The sequence below is a fragment of the Durio zibethinus genome, chromosome 9 (assembly GCF_047325235.1).
Source record: "Durio zibethinus cultivar Kanyao isolate XHJ-2024 chromosome 9, ASM4732523v1, whole genome shotgun sequence".
Taxonomy (NCBI): domain Eukaryota; kingdom Viridiplantae; phylum Streptophyta; class Magnoliopsida; order Malvales; family Malvaceae; genus Durio; species Durio zibethinus.
In genome coordinates, this window is record NC_143170.1 from 24,345,308 (window position 1) to 24,361,361 (window position 16,054).

Below are 16,054 nucleotides of genomic sequence, written 5' to 3' on the forward strand. Positions count from 1 at the left end.
GTTATTTTGTTGAAGTTGGTATATAAAATCCTTTGGGTAGGATTGTCCATTTGTAGAATTTAAGAGTTTTTTTTTTATAAAAAAAATTAAGTCCTTAACATTGATGGTAAAACTATAACTGATAATAAAATTTGATAAATTGACGTTAACATGTTTTAATACAAAAAAATTATAAATTATTGTTAACTTTTATTAAAAAATATTTTACTCATTTTAATAAAAAAATTACCTTCTTTTTTTTTTTTATGAAAAACAGAATTATTTTCATTTATATAATATCAGTAACAATGGGATTGTTTATGAGGATTTCATAGAATTCCTCAATCTAGAACATGTTTTTAGTAATATTTAACCCTTGTTTAGCTAGTATATGTGCTTTATTATTTCCACTTTTGTTGGTGTGCTGGAAGCAGCATCTTGCTAACAGTGTAGCAATATTGTGTATTTAACTTGAAGATTGACCAATTTTCAAGTTAAATTACAATATTGACCAATTTTGGTTTTGTAACATTTATATTTTTTATTTTTTATCTTCTTGTAACTTATGGTTTTTCATCTCTTTTTAAGGGTGAAAGTTATATAAGTACCTTTCATGTCTCTATTACACTTTCTTCTCTTAATTATTGTTTGTCATATTACTAACTATGATGTTTTGTTTTTTTATTGTATTTTTATTTTGATAATTTTATAATTTTATAAATTTTCTATCATGATCTATTTTTTTTTTTTTACATTTCAAGTTTATTTATTAGCCAATTGATGTATTTTTTTTTAATATTTACATTTTTATAATTTTTTTATTTTTATTTTTTTGCAATTTAAGCTTGGCTATTAACAAATTACTAATCATGAGGTTTGTTTATTATTATGTTTTCATATTTATAACTTTTAAATTTTTTTAATCATGATCTATATTTTTTAGCATTTCAACTTTTTTATTAGCCAATTAGTTATTTTTTAATGTTTACATTTTTATAATTTTGTTATTTTTTTTATTGTGATCCTTTTTTTGCAATTCAAGCTTGACTATTAATAAATTAAAATATATCACCGTTGATGATTATCTTTTAAAAAAATGATTGGATAAACAAAATTTATGTTTGTCGATTGTGAGATATTTATAATTATAAGACTAAATAACATGTTGGTACATAAATTATTTTGATTGATGAAAATGTATATATGTTTTTTCTCTGTTTTTGTCATGCTATTTTGTTATCTTTGATTCATTTCATTATTTTTGGGTTTAATCATAGGTATGACCATTGTTTTTTACATTGTTTATTTATTTTTATTTTTTTATTTTGAATTATATAAATACTTGCAATCTCTTATATATTTTATTTTTAAAATTTTTAATATGCAGTATGCTACTAATCATGAGATTTGTTCACATTCTATTTATGTTTACATCTTTATAATTTTTTAATTTTTATATAATCCATAATCAATTTTTACTATTCAAATTTATCTATTATGGATTTTAGACACGTTTAGAATTCATTTTTGTTTATGGCTATTAAATTTCTTTTTTTAAGCAATAAATTAGTAGTTGCGATGAGGGTAGAAAATTTTGAAATCCCATCTCTCAGAAAATAAATCTAGTTTTTGAAAATGGATGACCCAATTAGCTGAATTTCTAGTCAAACAGGTTGATAAAATTCAAAAGTTTAAAGAAATAGCTTTCCAAAACCTTTTTTCCACTAATCTGCTACAATAGCAAGATATTGATTTATTTGCTTTAGAAGAAAATCAGTACAGTATCCAAAAAATAAACAATTTCTTGAATTTATGTGAATATTTTGAAAACTATAATTCTCCTCAGCTAAATAAGCTTAACAAAAATTTTTTGTTCGATAAAACTGCAACTTTCCTAACCAAGGAACTGTTTCAATAGATAAATCTTTCTATTACTCAGACAACAAAAAAATTGTTGATCGAAAAATTTTTAGAACATTATTTTTCTACTTATATTTTTATTACAGAAATTGGCAATTCCATTCCAAAAATCAAATTTCGCCTTAACCATGAATCTTTTGATATAACCAGTATCGAATTGGGAATAGTTGGCTAAATCCTAGTCCAAAACTTTTCTTTTGAACTTATCAAAAAATTTTTAGCTTTTATCAAGCATCAATTTTACCAAACTGTAAAATATGCTAAACATTTCTATTATATACATTTCACCATAACCAACATTCTTGGAGTCTTTCAAAGAGAAAGATTTTATCAACCTTACTAAATTTTGGAAATTGAAATAGTAGTTGCTGGTTTATCATGTATTATACTTTTCATTTTATTTTGAAAGTATGTATTAATATTTTATTTACATCTTATTTTTATGAAATCGAGTTAACATAAAGTTTGCTTCTTTTACATTTTCTTGATTGTGTTTGTCTTTTTACAAGAATTTTGAATTTTGGTAATATATAATCTCATTAGCAATAGAAGGTGATACTCAAGTTCCAACATTTCGCTAAGATTTTGATTACTTTTGTTATCCCATGTTTTTCTCTCTTTTTTTCTTAATTTGTTTATTGTTCTTCTTTCTTTAGTTATTTCTTTTCATACTTTTCATATGATAACTAAACTATAGAATATAGATATTTTATGTTATCATTTATTTCTTTTCATTCTTTTCATATGATAATTAAACTATAGAATATAGATATTTTATATTATCATATTTGCTTATATTGTTAACAATTTTATGTTTTTCTTTAGAAGATTTCTTTTGACTTTTGATGGTTTCTTTATGTGATTATAATTTGATTTTTTATGTTATGGTAGCAGTGTAAGATTTTTTGAAAACTTGAGATCAATGTATTTTTTTCTTAATAAAAAAATATTATTTATCTTTCCAGTAAGTCATTTTCTCTTTTCTTTTTTAAACTTCTTAAATTAATTAAAATGATAGTTATAAAAGTTTACAAGGATAAAACCAAATAAACTAACTATAATATGACTAAAATAATTATGTAATTCTTAAAATTTTATAATATATCTTGTACAACATACTTATAAAATTAACAAGTTTTGTAAAATAAATGCATTTCAAAATGAAGATATATTTTTTAAATTTTAGTATTTAAAAAATTAAATGTGTATCAATTACATTTGCAATTACATTCATGGCATAAATTTATGTAGTTTATGGATAATTATTTTTAATATATTTAATATTTTAACTCTTTAATCTCAACTTTCAAGTTTATTGATTTTTTTTGTCTTTCTAAATACTCTATCTACAATCTAGTCATTCTTATAAATGAAATGAGCAAAAAGATTATTTTATTTGTAGTGAGTAAATTAAAATTTTTCATAATTATTTGATTATTTATCATGCTATAATTTCAAGAGATCCAAAAAAAATTAACTTTTTTTGTAATTTGAGATTAAGAATATTTAAAAATCCATGTTCCTTTGAAAAATTTTATCTATTTCTCAAGAATTTTTTTACATTAGATTATTACTAACAAAAAATTAAATATTTTTTCCATAAAAAAAACTTGATAATAATAATAATAAAATCAATAACTTTTACATAAAATAAAATACTCAATTGAAGTGCCTAAGAATATTCTAAAAATTAAAACTTTTTTCCTTTTTGCTAATTAACCATTAGATCTTAAAACCTTTATTTTAAAGGTCTTGAATGGAATCAAAATGATGAGATTTGTTAGATAAAAAAAAATTACACCAAAATATTTAGTTAAAATATTTATGGTTATTTTTACTTCATTTCAGTGTAATCTTTCATTACACATGAACATCGAGTGGTAATAATTTAGTTATAATAGTATTTTTTTTTGTAGATTTTTGCTTTTCAAAGGCACAAATATACAAAAAGGGAAACTGGAAATGTTGATATTTGGAAAAATATTCATATAACATATGAATTGAATGAAAGCTAGAGAATTAATACAACATTGATAAATCCTTAAAAGCCGTAACAAATTTTATATTTTTGACATATTTCTTGTAATTTTCTATTCATAAAATAACATCTTAATTTACTTAATAAATTTTTTTATTTCCCTTCTTACACACCTATTGTTTAATTAAAATATTTGCTAGAATGATGATTTATATAGTAAAAAGTTTTATAAGAAAACAGAAAGTAGATAGTGTTTGCATCAGATATATAAATAAATATATATATATATATATAATTGGATTCTAATGGTTTAATGTCAATTTTAGAAATCTCATCATTAATTAAATTTATTTATTTATTTTCATATTTCATTTGTAAATCAATTTTCCTCAAAACAATATTTTAAATAGTTCTTTTATTTTTTCATTCATATTTATAGTTGAAAACATAAATTAGATAGATAACTTATAATCATAGAACTTTAATTTGAATTTCTACTTTAAAAATATAAAGAAAGGAATATAAAAATATTAATATTATTAATATATGTGAACTTGGATAAATTTTTGGGATTTAATGCTAATTCATAAAACCTATAATCCAAACCAAGGCAAAATTTATTAACTTTTTTATATTTATTTTTAAATTTAAATTTTATTAAAAGAATGTCTTGAATTTATCAATGAAAATAATTCTGTTTAACCACAAAATTGATTAGTGGGTCTAAAATTAAGCATAAGGTCTTACATTCTTAGGCAATTTATGTTTTTATTAATTAGCCAAAAGATAATTTTTTTTTTTTTCATATTTTCCCTCCACATCCTTGACTTAAAACTCAATTTAAACTAGAAATTTTCATATAAATTTTTATTTATTAAAGACACAAGTATAGCTAAACAGAAAGTTTAAAAATTTTCCTATTAAATAAATTTAAAGTCAAATGAATACTAGAGATTTAATATTAAATTCACAAATTTTATCATTTAAATATGATAGTTTATATAAAGTAAAATAAAATAAAAGTAAAAAATACTCTAAGGAACCTTTCGACCTCTTAGATGTCGATATCGTCTTTCTTATTAGATTAATGCTTTCATTGAAGGGATTGTTTCTTCTTTTAAAAGATAGATAAATCTTGGAATCAATAGTGGATAATGAATTTATCACATTTTCACATTCTTTAAGTATATTTAATTTATTAAAATCTCTTATATTTTTTTTGAAATTTATTTGTACCTCATTCTTTTAGAAATTGGTCAATCTTCAAGTTAAATTACAATATTGGTAATTTCTAACATCCACTAGAATTTCTTAAATAAAATTTAGTTTATAGCAAATATAAATATATACTATTTAGAAGAATACTTTTAATAATATTCTAATGTTATAAATGGTCTTCATTATTTAACTAGGTTTTTTTAATCCATGTCTTGCAAGATCAACTTTTAATATATTATTTAAAATTAAAAATTAAATATATCTTCACAAAATTTTAAATACCATATATTAAATAAATTATTATAGTGAAATTTATATTTTGTAAGTCTACAATTGTAAATATATCTCTACCGTTAGCAAGTTTATGCATATTTTATTCATTACATGCCTTTTTTTAAAAACCTATTGAAATCAAAAGGCAAAAAAAGAAAAAGAAATGCCACGGACAATCTTTTTTGTAGATGTTGTTCAACAGTCGAAATCTTATAAAGCCACGTCATTCCGATTTTTGAACTTAAAATTTGTCACCATTTCTACCAGTAAATATTTATTTTTGTCCCAATTTCCTGATACCCTGTAATCTCTACCATTGACTGAAGTTTACCTTCATGGAAAAAGTACTGTATTAGCAGAGCTTTTTTTTTTTTTTTAATCAAAGTGATTTTTTTTATTAGTTTTTCTTTTTACAATTTTTATTAATGAGTGAAATGTGCAAGTTAAAAAAAACCTCTCAATGAAAAAATCAATAAAAAAACCAACAAAAAAATTATGATATAACAAAAAGACAAGCGAGCCTGTGAACCCCGTCTAAAAAGGAACATTATGCCCCTTGTTAGTAACAGAATTGCCCGTGAGCTTGATGCAAATGGCTCAATAATCAAAGATCACGAACAAAACAGTTGAACACCAATAGGAGACAAAGGTTCGAAAAGATTACAAGAATAAGCTTCTCATGGGCATTTTAACAAACATTAGATAGTCGCCATCAACCACCATCCATAAAAGTGAAAACCAACACATAAAACAAACTAGATTAAAGTAAAATAGCAAAATAATCAATAAAAACAAAATATATTAGAGACCAAGAAGAATAGAAGCCATTGTAAGAGTTTGGGATTTCTCTTTCTAAACTTGGCATTCTCCTAATTTCAAAATTCTCTTTACCAACTCACGAGCAAAATTTATTTCTTGTTATTTTATGTTTCAAAGTGCACCTATTTTACCTTTTTAAATTGATAAACAACAATTTTTTTAATTGAACTTTTCAACATAAATTTCATCAATTAAAGGGTAAAAGAAAATTATATAAAATCGACTAAAAGTCCAGATAAAACATATAATTCAAAATAACAAATTAATCGAGCTTTTTTTTTTTTTTTACGAATGAATTTAATCAAGTATAATGAAAAGTTAAAAATAGATCACATTTGTTATTGATAAAAAAGACTCAGCTTTGAATTTCTTTGCTTAGTTAAACACTTTGCATGCTTTTACAACGAAAAGAACCAAGAAAATTTTGAGAAAAGTCATAATACTCAGGTAACCTATGATTTGGAGTTGTCGGTTTCGGATATAAAATATAAGATGACGTGGCTTTACAAAGGCTCGTGTATCCAAAAAGCGATTGTGAGTACGAGTGTTGCTAGCACTCTTCAAAAAATCAATAGACAGTTAATATAATCTGTATCTCTTAAAGAACTAAAAAGTAAGGAAAACAAAAAAAAAAAAAAAAAATTTATCACAATTAATAAACAAACATTATTTTTATTAAAATAAAAAATATCGAAAAACATGATCAATGATCACAATTAATGCAATTTTAAATAAGCAAATACTTTTTTTAAAATTGTCAAAAATTAAAAGATAAAAAAATCTAAAAAATACAATCAATTATCATAATTAATAGATAAACGTTATTTTAAAATTAAAAAAAATGAAACGTTAAAATATAAAATAATAAATGATAAATTACCATAATTAATATATAAATTTTAAAAAATGAAAAAGATAAAGCCCAAAAGTAAAGAAAAGCAATAAACAATCAATTTAATATATATATCTTTAAAATAGTAAAAATTAAAAGATAAAATAATAATAAAATACAATCAATTATCGCAATTAATAAATACACATTATTTTTATTAAAATTTAAAAAAATTAAAAGACAAATAAAGTAAAAAAACACTATTAGTGATAACAATTAATCCAATTTCAAATAAATGAATATTATCTTGAATACTGCAAAAAAATCAAAAGACAAGAAAACTCAACAAATACAACTAATGATTACAATTAATAGATAAATATTATTTTAAAAATGAAGACATTGAAAAGATAAAGAAAACAAAAAAACACAATTAATTACCATAATTAATAGAGAAATATTATTTTTAAAATTAAAGAAAACGAAAAAGATTAAAACATAAAAAAAATACAATTAATTGATAAATATGATTTTTAAAACTAAAGAAAATGAATAGGGAAAAAAATCCAAAAAATCAATTATCGCAATTAATTATTAAATTTTATTATATATTATATAATTAAATTTTTTTATTATTAATGAATATATTTATTGACAATTTTATTAATATAAAAGGTGTTTTCAAAAGTATAAGTAATTTGTTTGTCTTTCAAAATTTTAAAAAATTTATTTTATGGAATAAGCTCATTTGAATTTTTATACAATGTTAAAATATTAAAAAAGTTTTAATGTGGGGTAACAAATTTTTAATTAAAATTTTTATATAATATAATTTTATCCTCTAATAATTCATGAAATTATAAGAAGAATTATATTATTTCACATTTATTTTTATTTTTTTCAATTAGATAATCAAAATCAATAATTTTTTATCTGAAAATAATGATAAATATTTTTTGCACCATTTATTTTTTCACTTAAAATTTTTTAATTGGATTTAATAAAGTTGAGTCTTATACTTTTTTAATTACAAATAAAAATGTTTTATCTAAATTTTTTAACTAATTATTTAGTAACATGTCTTTTTTAACATTAGAATTGCAAATTCTTTAATATGATTCACAAGATCAATTTTTATGTAAGGTAAAGTGAAATTTTCTTTTCAATAAATTTTAATATGTAATATATTAAAACTTAAGCACCTATTATTCTCTTTATATTTGTGTATTTTTTTTTTTTATGTAGAAGATTAATTAAAAACTTCACAAATATTATTTAGATTAAATTTTAATAGAGCAAAATCACTTAAACATAATTAATATAAACCAATTTTAAAGAATTTTAATCCTAACAATATTTTTATAATGAATTTGATGTAATTTGATTGGCATAGGTGAATTTTTTTTATTTACCTCCTCAAAAGTAAGTATCTTAAAAAAATGGTGAATTTTTTTTATTTAACTCCTCAAAAGTAAGTATCTTAAAAAAATATAGATTTTAAAGCAATTGTAAGAATTCAAACTGTATCTTATTACTTAGATTAAGAGGGTAGCATGTGAGAATATGGGATTTTAGCTAACATTTTTTATACTTAATTTTGCATTTGTATTTGTTAACATATAGTTTGTACTATTTGGAATAGTAACAAGAAATTCTCCTTTCTTTAGATGAGTAAAACACATTATTTATTTAAAAATATAAAATTCAAATAAAATAAATATGTGATATAAACAGTAATTTTTTTGTACATCAAATAACTAAACAACAATAATCCTAGCATTTATACTCAAATCGTCATAGCAAAATGAACAATTTAATCCATCTTTGCTATTGGGATTTATATGTTCAAGTACAATATTGAAAAAAAATACGATATTGATAATATAATATAAAATCATATAATCATAAAAATTTTATAAATTTTAATATTACCTAATTATGAAATCAATCGTGCAAAGTATATGAATAAAAAAAATTAATTATGAATAAAATTATTACTTATTACATTTAATAATAAAATAATTACAACAAATAATATATTAATTAACCTTAAAAAATACCCTAAAAAAATTTGTTATCAATTTTTTTTCTCGTTTTAGAAAATGATAAACTGCATAAAAATGGAGTTTCCTTTATAAGGGTAAAACATAGATGTTGTGATTACAGTAGATTCGGATGGTTTAGATTAGTTTATTAATTTATTTGTGGATTCGAATTCATTTTAAGTTAGAATTCAATCGATTCTAGTTAATTTCGGGTTTGCATTAGTTAGATCGGATTTTTTAAAAAATTCACATTATTACAATTCTAAATTAGTTTGAATTCATGTTCATTTTGAAATTGATCAGTCACAAATTATTTACAATAATATAAAAATTTTATAAATAATAGTTTAAATATAATTAATTAAATAAAATTAAACATATATAAATATGAATTTATTTTCATTTAAATAAAATTATATAAATAAATATAGAAGTAGATAGAAAATTTCTTTTGATTTTAATGTGTTTAATATTGAATTAATCTTTTTTAAAAAAATTCAATTAATTAATTATTTAATGAAACAATTACATAAGCAACTAAATAAATAAATATGTAAATTAATTTCATTATCCATTTTAACAATAATTATTATATCAAATTATATTAAATATTTTTAATGATCGACTTATATTATAATAATTATGTTAGAAAATTACATAATATATCAATTTATATTAAATATTTTTAATGATTACTTTTTTAATCTTACCATCACACAATAACCTTTTACTAAACACATATTATTCCACTACTAATTTTAATTTCCCCACCGTAACTCTTAATCTTACCATCAAAGATGGCAATGAGTACCTCATACTTTACGTCACCTCACTTGATTAAATAAAATTAATAATCATTTGGATCTCACAATATTTACGGTGTGATCCGATTAAGCTCATTATACCTTTAATTGAATTTAAATATTAATTTTAATAAAATAAAATTAATATAAATTTTTTATTAAAATTCTTTTAATCGTAATTATAATAATATTTTTTAATCATAACTATAATAAATTTTATTATTATTTTTAATCTTATTACAATCAATTTTATCATCAATACAAATGGAGCTTTAGAATATTAGATTTGGGTTGGATTCAAATAATAAAATTAAAATTACTACATGTAATCGGTTCGATTAGTTATATTGGGAACCCAATACCCGAACCATAGTATGGTAATAATTTTTTACATCAAGTTCCAATTTTATATATGTTTTTGTTTATAAATTATTTATTACTAATGTAATAGTTATTACAATTCATTAATTGTTTTAAATACGATATTTAATAGTTTAGGTGTGTTTGGGTGGAGTATTTGAAAAAAAAAAATTTTATTTTCAATCAAGATTTTTACCATTTCAAAAATAAATTTATTGATTGGGTAACAATAAGAGAAAATTTCAAAATTTAAAAGAAAATTTAAAAGAGAATTTGAGCCATCTTAAAATTTCACCTAATAATTGGTTTTTCAAAATTTCTCCAAACCTTATATTTTTACTGCGCGTAGGCTACAAACAAAACTCAAAAAATAAAATATCATCTTATTTAACTCTAAAATATTTTTATATTATTAATAATATTTATATATTTTTATAAATATAATGATACACTGTTGCATATTTTTATAAAGTATATTTTTTATCTTTAATATTATTATTTTTTTTAGTTCATTAAATTTAAATAGACCAAATTTTCTTTTAAAAAATATTTATCCAATCAAAATAATTATAAATACTAACATTTTAAAATGACATCATTTTAAATTTCTTCAAAATTTTAAAAAATTTTCATCCAAACATTAATTTATTTCTTTTATCAATTAACCTTAATTATTATCTTTAATTTATTTCTCGTTAATAACATGCATAAAAATTATTTTTAAATTTATTTTTATTTCAAATTCAAGTTATATAATAACTAATTAATTATGTTATTTATAATTTAAAACACCAAAATAGGGATTTTGCAAATATTAGGAATCAAGTTCTGCCAAAAGGAACCTCAATCTTTCTTTTTTTAAATCCAATAATTTATTTCAACCATTTTAAAAAGAAAAATTGACAACATTTTGACAAATTTGACCTTAAAAAAATTTTTATAAATAAAAATCATAATCTAAAAATAAGAGAAAAGATTATAGATATAAAAATTCGAACCTAAAACTTAATAAATATTATCTGAGTGATTGAATCAACCAACTGAATTAAAAATTTTTTCTTTAAGATGATTATTGAAAATTTTAATTCTTAAAATGAGGTATTTTTAAACTTTATTCCTAAACAAAGATATTTTGATTTAATTAAATTCCATGTCAGTGTTATAGTCCATATCAGCATCTTCTTTTCTGTACGCATAAATAATCTCTATCTTCTATCTTGTAATCTCATCTAACAAGAAAAAAACCTGCTTCATCTCATCAGCTCCATCATCATCTCAGATTTTCAAATTTTAAAGAAAAACTATACAACTTCAAATTGAGAGAGAAAAAGGAATTTAGATCTAAAACCAAATAAATAAGGAAAAAGAATGTTACCTAACGAAAATTGAAGAGTTTTTTCTGATGAAGTTCTCGTGGAGGCTACCATGGTCCTCCAACTTCACATGCTCTTCCAAATGTTTTCTATGAGCGCCTGGAAAGGAATATGAATGCTTTTAGATCTCCCCATTGTGGTTGGGCTAGGGAGGGCATAAAAAAGAGACTTTGGAGTCCGTGGTCCACCATCTCCTAGACATGAAGGCAGGATTATCTAGACAATGACTACAAGGTGAGTAGATTTGATACGTCAACGACAATGGAACGGGGTCATGGAGATTTTTGTTGGGACTAAAAGTAATAAATAAAATAACATAAAAATAATATGTTATAATAAATTTATAATAATAAATAATAATTAATAATCAATAATACAAAAAAAATAAAGCACACTAAGATTTATATAAAAAATTTTGGTAGTATAAAAAAAATTACGAATTATAAAATAAATATTTTAATATTAAATAATAGATATACAAAATTTTTTTAACTAAAACTAGAACTAATCAACAATTGAAAAAATAATTTGAGAAATTTTCTCGAATATGTGACTTATTAAATATATATTAAATTTGTTTTTAAAAAGCATCAAACCCACTATTCATCGTATGAAACATAAATTTACTAATAAACTTTCAGTTTAATTAAATCGTGAATCAACTTTCATTTAATCAATTTTTTTTTCTTTTTTTCTCCATTTTTCTTTGGTTTCGATGCCATTACCTTCTATTTCTCTATTATACAATATTTTTTTTATTGTTTAAGGTTTTATATAAATAAAACTCTTTTAAGTCGAAGACGAAAAAAAAAAAAGATTTTAGGTTTTTTAATTGGCCAAAACCAATGAGGAACCTCACTCTTTCTAACAATTGTAAAAGGGGCAACTTCTTCAATGAAAGGAAAGCATATGAAAGGCGACCACCATGCATCTGCACCTCTACCTCCACTTCTACAGCTTCTTCCTTGAGACATATGACCAAGTGATGTGAGAGAGAGGAGTAGAACACCAATCAGGGTTCTCCTCCGCCAAAAGAATATTGTCAAGATATATACTGTGGAAATTGATGGCCCAAATGCTGCATTCAAGCCTGTGGAAAATAGCAAAGGGAAGAATGCCAAGCAAGTGGCTTGGGTTTTACATCTTAAGACTCATCGTGCTGTCGGTTGTGTTGCTCAGATTGCTACACTCTTCTGGGGATTGCTAAACTCTCCTAGTCAATTTTCTCTCTGTAGGTTTTGTTGTTACTTGGTTGAGAATTAAGGAAGAAAAATAACAGATATTTATGTCTTAGGAGATGTTGACATGGAATTATAAATCTGTCATGGTATTCAATTAGACTAAAATACCTTTATTTAAGAATAAAGTTTAAATGTAATCTATTTTAAGAATTAAGATTTAAATCTATCTTAGTTCAGGAAATACCTCACTGAACTAAACTATGGATTTAAATTAATGTAGGTAATTACGGATCAAATTGTACATTTGTAACTCATTCATTTAAGGTTTAACTAAACTAATAATAATTTTCACCACCAAAACAACATTATGGCAAACTCCATATTGTTTACAACAGCATCAATTTCCATTTTCTACCCGCTTTGGGATATTGATGGGGGGATTTGGCAGCCCTCCTGCTTTTGCTATTTTGGCTGCAACAAGAAAATGAAAAGCAATGATTTTAATAACAGTTTGTGATATAAGTAATACGCATTTGGAAAGAACAGGTTGACAGACTTTCAAAAAAACAGAAAAGGGGGGGGGGGGGGAATGCTTGGACAGTTTGAACACATGATGTTTAGGTGTTAATTAGGCAGGTTGGATCAAATTTAGGTTCATTTATCTCCACAGCCATAGGTCAGCTACATGAGAAACACCAAAACCTAGAAAGCCTCAACCGTAACTCGATCTAGTGAATCATGAACTTCTCGTTCAAACTCTGCATCAAAGAAGGAACCAAAGAAAGAAGAGAAAGAAAAACTTATGCTACTATGCCCTCAATAACAACTAACTAATTCCGCACTCAATACTTGAGCCTCTATTGTCGAGTATCCTTAATCCTTGGAGAACTTTATACCCTACACTTGAAAATACCAATAATGACCCACATTTAATGCGGCTGAAGCAGTGAAGCAAGTTATTCCTCTATCAAAGTCTGACAAAGAAAGGCTCTCCACCAGCTTTACTTAATACGATCAATTCAGAAACAGAACCTATCAACCACTGCAACTTGCATGTATAAAAAATGACCAATTTTTTTATGATAAAAATATAGTTAGAAAACAAACCTCCAAAACAGATATCTGCGAGGAAGAAGCTGCTTTGTGAAGGACATCAATTCAAGAAGATTATCATCCTCCATGAGAAGTTTAAGATTGGTTTATCTTTAAACTGCATTAAGCTTGCAAAACTTCCTGAAAGTTAAAACAAGAGTGAGGCTCGGTGACTTAATCATAATCAGGACAACAAAAACATCATGGTTCAACATACTGACCTTAAGATAACCAATGTTTAGTTCAAGCATCTCTAGACTCTATCTGGCCTGAGAGCTTGTTGAGAAAATGATTTGCAACCCTCACCTGTACATACCTCATACCTCAATAAATATGAAAACATTGCTTAGAAGCAACCTTATATTCTCCCCACAACAATCAAATGAAGTAAGGTTTGTGTTAAAAGATTCTGTGGACTTTATGCCACAGAAGGAATTTGTCTAAAAGTGCTCTAATGCAAGTGATAGGCAGTGAGTTCACAATCCTCTAATTGCATAGAGATATGCATTCGATAATTGGAAAGTCATACAAAAGTAACAGGGACTTTTTCCCTATCAGATCGCATTTGGAAAGTGAAGTGGCATAAATCCTCAGACATAGGAATGCAATCCACAAGATCAATATGCCAAAATTAAATAAAAATAGGCTTCACAATTTAAATTTTCGAGGAAAATGGCCACATTTGCTCAGCAACCTCAAAATCTCCTTCGCGAAACCTTGATTACCTGTCAGTAAAAGTCCATCCAAAACCCGATTGAAAGTTAGTCTCCGAGGCATAAATCCTCTATCAACCATCTCAATCAACAACTTCCCAGCCACCAACAAATCATCGGATTTCTTCCTTACAAACATTGCACTTATCAAAATATTGTATGTATCTAAATTTGGTAAGCAATCCCCACTATTCATCTTCTCAAACAACTCCAAACCTTTCTCAATCTCACCAGCATACAAAAAATACCGGATCATGATATTGTAAGTCTGCACATTTGGTCCACACTCATCATCCCTCATTCTATCCATATATTCCATAGCCCTTTCCATTTGTTCTTTATGACACAACCCCCTTATCACCACATTATAAGTAGTCGAATTTGGCACATAACCCTTACTCAACATCTCCTCAAAAACTGAAATAGCATTCTCTACGCTGTCTTTCTTACACAAAACTTGAATCAAAGCATTGTAAGTAGCAACGGAAGGCAACACACCTTCCTCAACCATCTCATCGAAAACTTTTTGGGCCCTCTTAATCTCCCCCATAACACCAAGTCCATGAACTACAGTAGTATAAGTAACAACATCAATTTCGCACTTCCTCTTCTTCATTTCCAAAAAAAACTTCCAACCATTCTCAATTTGACCAGCTCTAAAATACCCTTTTAGCAATATGTTATAAGTAGTCAAAGTTGGAGTCAAACCTTTCTCCACCATCTCCTTTAAAGTCTCAAGAGCCTTATTTGTCTTCTTAATCAAACACCAACCATTTGCAATTATATTATAACTAATAACATCAGCTTTAAACCTTCCTCTGAGTACTTTAAAAAACTTCCATGCTTTCTCAACACGTCTAGCTTTACATAAAACATCGAGAATTGTATTAAAAGAATGCAAATCCTGGAAACAACCATGTTCATGCATTGACAAGAAGATTTTAAGGGCTTTATCGGGTTTTCCAGCGGCGACGTACCTTTCGGCGATGATGGCGAAAGTTTTGGGGGTGGGCTGGAGGCGGAGAGAGCGCATGCGGTGGAGGAGGGTGAAGACGGCGGCGTAGTTCCGGAGGCGGGCTGCGATGTCGATAGCATGGTTGAAGGAGGAGGCAGAATGGGTGTAGGTAGGGTGATTGTGGAGGAGGAGGTGGAAGAATTGGAGGGCTTTGGGGCCGTGGTTCCAGAGATGTTTGAGGATATTGTCCACTAAAAGTGGGGTCCAGTTAATGGAGGAGCAGAGGAGGGATTGAGTTAGGGATTGTGGGTTGGTGGAGGTCAGGATGAGATTTGCGAGGGTAGAGGCAGCAGCGGGGGTGTTCATGGTGGTTTGCGAAGGTGGAATGGGGGTGGTGGTGAAGGGTTTTGGCAGGTGGAGAGGTGTTTTGGAATGGAGTGAAGAGAGTTTGGAGAGCAAAGAAAACATTTTTGGGGTTAAAATTATCTGTTCAGACAGGCGCTTTCAAGTATG

General features: G+C 24.9%; 1 protein-coding gene and 1 long non-coding RNA gene across 4 annotated transcripts; both read right to left on the bottom strand.

Moving 5' to 3' along the window:
- Positions 1–6,018: 6,018 nt before the first annotated feature.
- Positions 6,019–11,881, bottom strand: LOC149516888 (uncharacterized). The gene is made up of 2 exons (XR_016345396.1): positions 11,603–11,881; positions 6,019–6,745 (listed from the first exon to the last, which is right to left on the bottom strand). It is a non-coding gene; the product is annotated as an uncharacterized LOC149516888 (long non-coding RNA).
- A 1,124-nt stretch (positions 11,882–13,005) lies between these two features.
- Positions 13,006–16,009, bottom strand: OTP43 (Pentatricopeptide repeat (PPR) superfamily protein). Of its 3 annotated transcripts, none has more exons than XM_089765929.1 (4): positions 15,564–16,009; positions 14,095–15,443; positions 13,889–14,014; positions 13,006–13,252 (listed from the first exon to the last, which is right to left on the bottom strand). In XM_089765929.1, the coding sequence occupies exons 1-2, from the start codon at positions 16,007–16,009 to the stop codon at positions 14,522–14,524; spliced, it is 1,368 nt and encodes a 455-aa protein (XP_089622055.1). In that variant the 3' UTR covers positions 13,006–13,252; positions 13,889–14,014; positions 14,095–14,521. The 3 variants fall into 3 exon arrangements, with proteins under 3 accessions (XP_089622055.1, XP_089622054.1, XP_022767834.2); XM_089765928.1 differs by having other exon boundaries at positions 14,095–14,179; positions 14,599–16,009; XM_022912099.2 differs by having other exon boundaries at positions 14,095–16,009.
- Positions 16,010–16,054: the final 45 nt, after the last annotated feature.

Bases quoted from the DNA above. Each gene is read 5' to 3' on its own strand.
- OTP43 (XM_022912099.2), bottom strand. From the start codon at position 16,009: ATGTTTTCTTTGCTCTCCAAACTCTCTTCACTCCATTCCAAAACACCT.